General features: G+C 53.5%; 1 protein-coding gene across 1 annotated transcript in view; it reads right to left on the minus strand.

Moving 5' to 3' along the window:
- Positions 1-244: 244 nt before the first annotated feature.
- Positions 245-3,202, minus strand: part of LOC104544832 (ras-related and estrogen-regulated growth inhibitor-like) — a 10,595-nt gene continuing 7,637 nt past the window's right edge. The window contains exons 2-4 of the mRNA XM_010189809.1: positions 3,051-3,107; positions 1,377-1,450; positions 245-730 (exon numbers count right to left, since the gene is read on the minus strand). Of these exons, the coding sequence (XP_010188111.1) occupies positions 245-730; positions 1,377-1,450; positions 3,051-3,107 (617 nt within the window). The remainder of the gene's footprint in view (positions 731-1,376; positions 1,451-3,050; positions 3,108-3,202) is intronic.

Raw genomic sequence — 3,202 nt, forward strand, 5'->3', positions numbered from 1 at the left:
CAAAAAGGTAAGATGGAGGAAGAACATCTTCCTAGCCCACACGAAGCCCATTTGTAAAAACCTACAGGCTTCAAAAGGCTGTTGGACCCCAATCCCACCCCTGCCCACTTCTTCACCTTCCCATCCTGGGAGCCAGCACAGCCCCAGGAGCTGCCCCTCAACCCTGGGGCTGAAGCAGCAGCAGGATAACCCATCCCTCTCGGTCCCTGCTTGGCTGTCGCTCTCGCTTCCACCCTGGGGACGCTCACTCAGGGATGTAGTCCCTGAAGGAGTTAAAGCTGAGGCTCCGTCCTGCTGAGTTCAGGGTGGAGCTGGCTTGCATCTTGGGGATCTTCTCCATCAGCTTTGACACTGTCCTCCTCTTGAAGGAGCCTGGGGAGAAATGCCCCTGTCTCATCAGCTCCTGGTAGAGGGTGTTGAACACCACCACGGTCTCTTCATAGCTGTCCCGGGTGGAGATCTCATAGAAAGGAAGCTTCAAGGCTTTGGAAAGGTTTTCACCGTCCTCTGTGGACACCATCCTGTCGAACTGCAAGTCCTTCTTGTTGCCCACGATGACCACAGGTGGCTGCTCGCTCACGCTGCTCCGTTTGGGGCTCGAGTGGATGTGGTTGATGAGGAAACACAGCCGCATCACCTCGTCGAAGCTGCACCGGTCTGTCACCGAGTAGACCACGGCAAAGCCATCGCCCCATTTGATCTTCTCCTCTATCTGCAGGGAATCCTCCTCCTGCCAGGGCAGACAAGCTCTTACTAACACCAGAAGCCCCAACATCTCCTAAATACCACCACCACTGGTTGCAACCTAGAAAACCTCCCACGAGGGCCTGTCATCATTGCCATGAAGCTTTTTTGGCTTGCCCACAGCAGTGACATGCAAAGCCACAGAGGCAGCCCAGGGCAGGGATTTGACGGATTGGGCAAAATGACAGAGACAGCCATCAGCTCCATCCTGATGTGGACAAGTGTCACCAAAGCAGGAAGGCAGAGGTAGGGCTGTTGGTAGATGGGAAGCCAGTACAGGGCTTTCCATTGCCCGCAATCCCGGTGCTTGGTGGCCTCTTCAACCCAGCACCCTCCTGCTCCTTGAGCCATCTCTCTGCCATAAGGATGCTCCACTGACACAGAGAGCAGAGCTGCGCCGCACACTGGTAAGGGGAATGGGGGAATATTTAGCTGAAGTCACACTGTAATTGATGTTAGAGAGACACAAATTCTCCAAAACATCCTTTTTCCCAGATAAGCACGTCTTGATCGGCATTTTGGATACAGCAGATTAAAGCTGGTGGAAGAGCAGGGATTGCCATCACCAGGAAGTGGCGCCTGCCTGATGGGGTTCTCCAGGGTCTGCCAGCTCTGAGACAGCGCAAACTCACCTGTCCAGCCGTATCGAGGATCTCGAAGTGCACCATTTCCCCGTCGATGACAGCCATGTGTCTGTAAATCATTTCTGGAGGGGGACAGACAGAAAAGCACGTGTGAGAAAAGCCCTTCCAGTAGCAAATGACAATCCCCAGTGGCCTCGATGCAAAGCCGTGCTGGAGAAGTTGATTTTCACCTGCTGCAACCTACAGCCCATGTGGTCTCCATTTCAAGTCCACATCTTCAAGTGGTCCTCAGACCATCTCCCCACGCCTGGGAAGGGCAACCCTACCCCCACAGCATCAAGCCCAGCATCTTTGAGGGGCAGCGGAGACCCCCAGCCAACACCTCGCCTTGCTGGAAATAAAAGGGCTACAGTGACCGAAGCATTGGAGCAATAAGGGGTCACGGGCTCAGCAGGAGGGTATGGAAAGGTGGGTTGGGTTTTAAGACCTCACTGATGCTCATAACCCAGCCAGCATTGAACCCCGGCTCTGAAGCAGCGGGGTAGCAGCTCCTTTCTGACCAAGTAATAAAAGTGGCAGCAAGGCATGCGCAAAAACTGCTTCCAGCTTCACTCACCTCGTCAGGCAATAAAATCAGCTGGACTCTGCTTAGCAGCTGCCCTGGGCACAGTGTGCTTCAACTATGGGTAAACCCGGCACCTTCCCCCTCCTGCGACATGGGGCAGCACCAGGGACACTCGTGGCATAGTCTCTATTTTATCACATTATACAGAGCGAGCCCACTAGGAGGAAGTAGCAGCAGGCAGAGAGGAAAACCAAATTGCACTCAGGGGTAAAAAAGCACTGCTCGTCATAACAAGCGAGGAGTGGGGTTGTAAAGGACAGACAGGGTAACAGTGGGGTTGTTTTGCAAACCAAGCCTTTCCCTTGGGTCCCCTGGCAGCGGGCTGGGTTAGAGAAACACAGACTTCCCAAATTTCCCAGCCCAGGAGTTAGGCAGAAGGATGCACGGTCAGCAACCGGTCATTTCTGGGATACTACATGACTTCAGTGCCCAAAAAACTGCAAACCCAAATGCAAAAAAACCCCATAACCACAGAAGACAGGAAAGCACTAACCATTGCTCTGGTGCCTTAGATCACAGAATCCCAGAATCCCAGACCGTTAGGGATTGGAAGGGACCTCCAAAGCTCATCCAGTCCAATCCCCCTGCCGGAGCAGGAACACCCAGATGAGGTTACACAGGAAGGCGTCCAGGCGGGTTTTGAATGTCTGCAGAGAAGGAGACTCCACAACCTCTCTGGGCAGCCTGGGCCAGGGCTCTGTCACCCTCACTGAGAAGAAGTTTCTTCTCCAATTTCAGTGGAACCTCCTGTGTTCCAGTTTGTGTCTGTTACCCCTTGTCTTATCATAGATACCTCCTTCCTCTTAAAAGCCACCTCCTAACAAATTGCCTGAGGATGGCTGAGCACGCTGTGCAATGCCAATGGCTCACTCCAACAGATTTTGCCTTAACAAAACAACAGAAGGGATGCAAGAGCCAGGGAGGTGCCTCAACAGCTGGTGGCTCTGACCATGCCAGTCTGGTCAAGGAGGAGGAAGAGGAGTGAATTTGGTGCGTTGAGAGCAGTCAGCTCTGCCGGCAGCGGCACTGGGTGCACCAGAGTCTCTGGGCTGAGCCATGGGCAGCAGCAAAAGCAGAAGGAAAAGGACTTTACCTACCTAGGGTTGGGTCGTAGTCTCCAATGAATCTCCTGGTGATGAATCTTACGGTCAACGCTGTGAAGAAAACCACAACAAACCCAGTTACGGCTGTCAGATCAAACTGTAGAGAAACATTGGCTGATTGAGGCAGGAGGGACGGAGAAGGGACC

Source organism: Mesitornis unicolor, unplaced genomic scaffold, assembly GCF_000695765.1.
Source record: "Mesitornis unicolor isolate BGI_N332 unplaced genomic scaffold, ASM69576v1 scaffold26788, whole genome shotgun sequence".
Lineage (NCBI taxonomy): Eukaryota > Metazoa > Chordata > Aves > Mesitornithiformes > Mesitornithidae > Mesitornis > Mesitornis unicolor.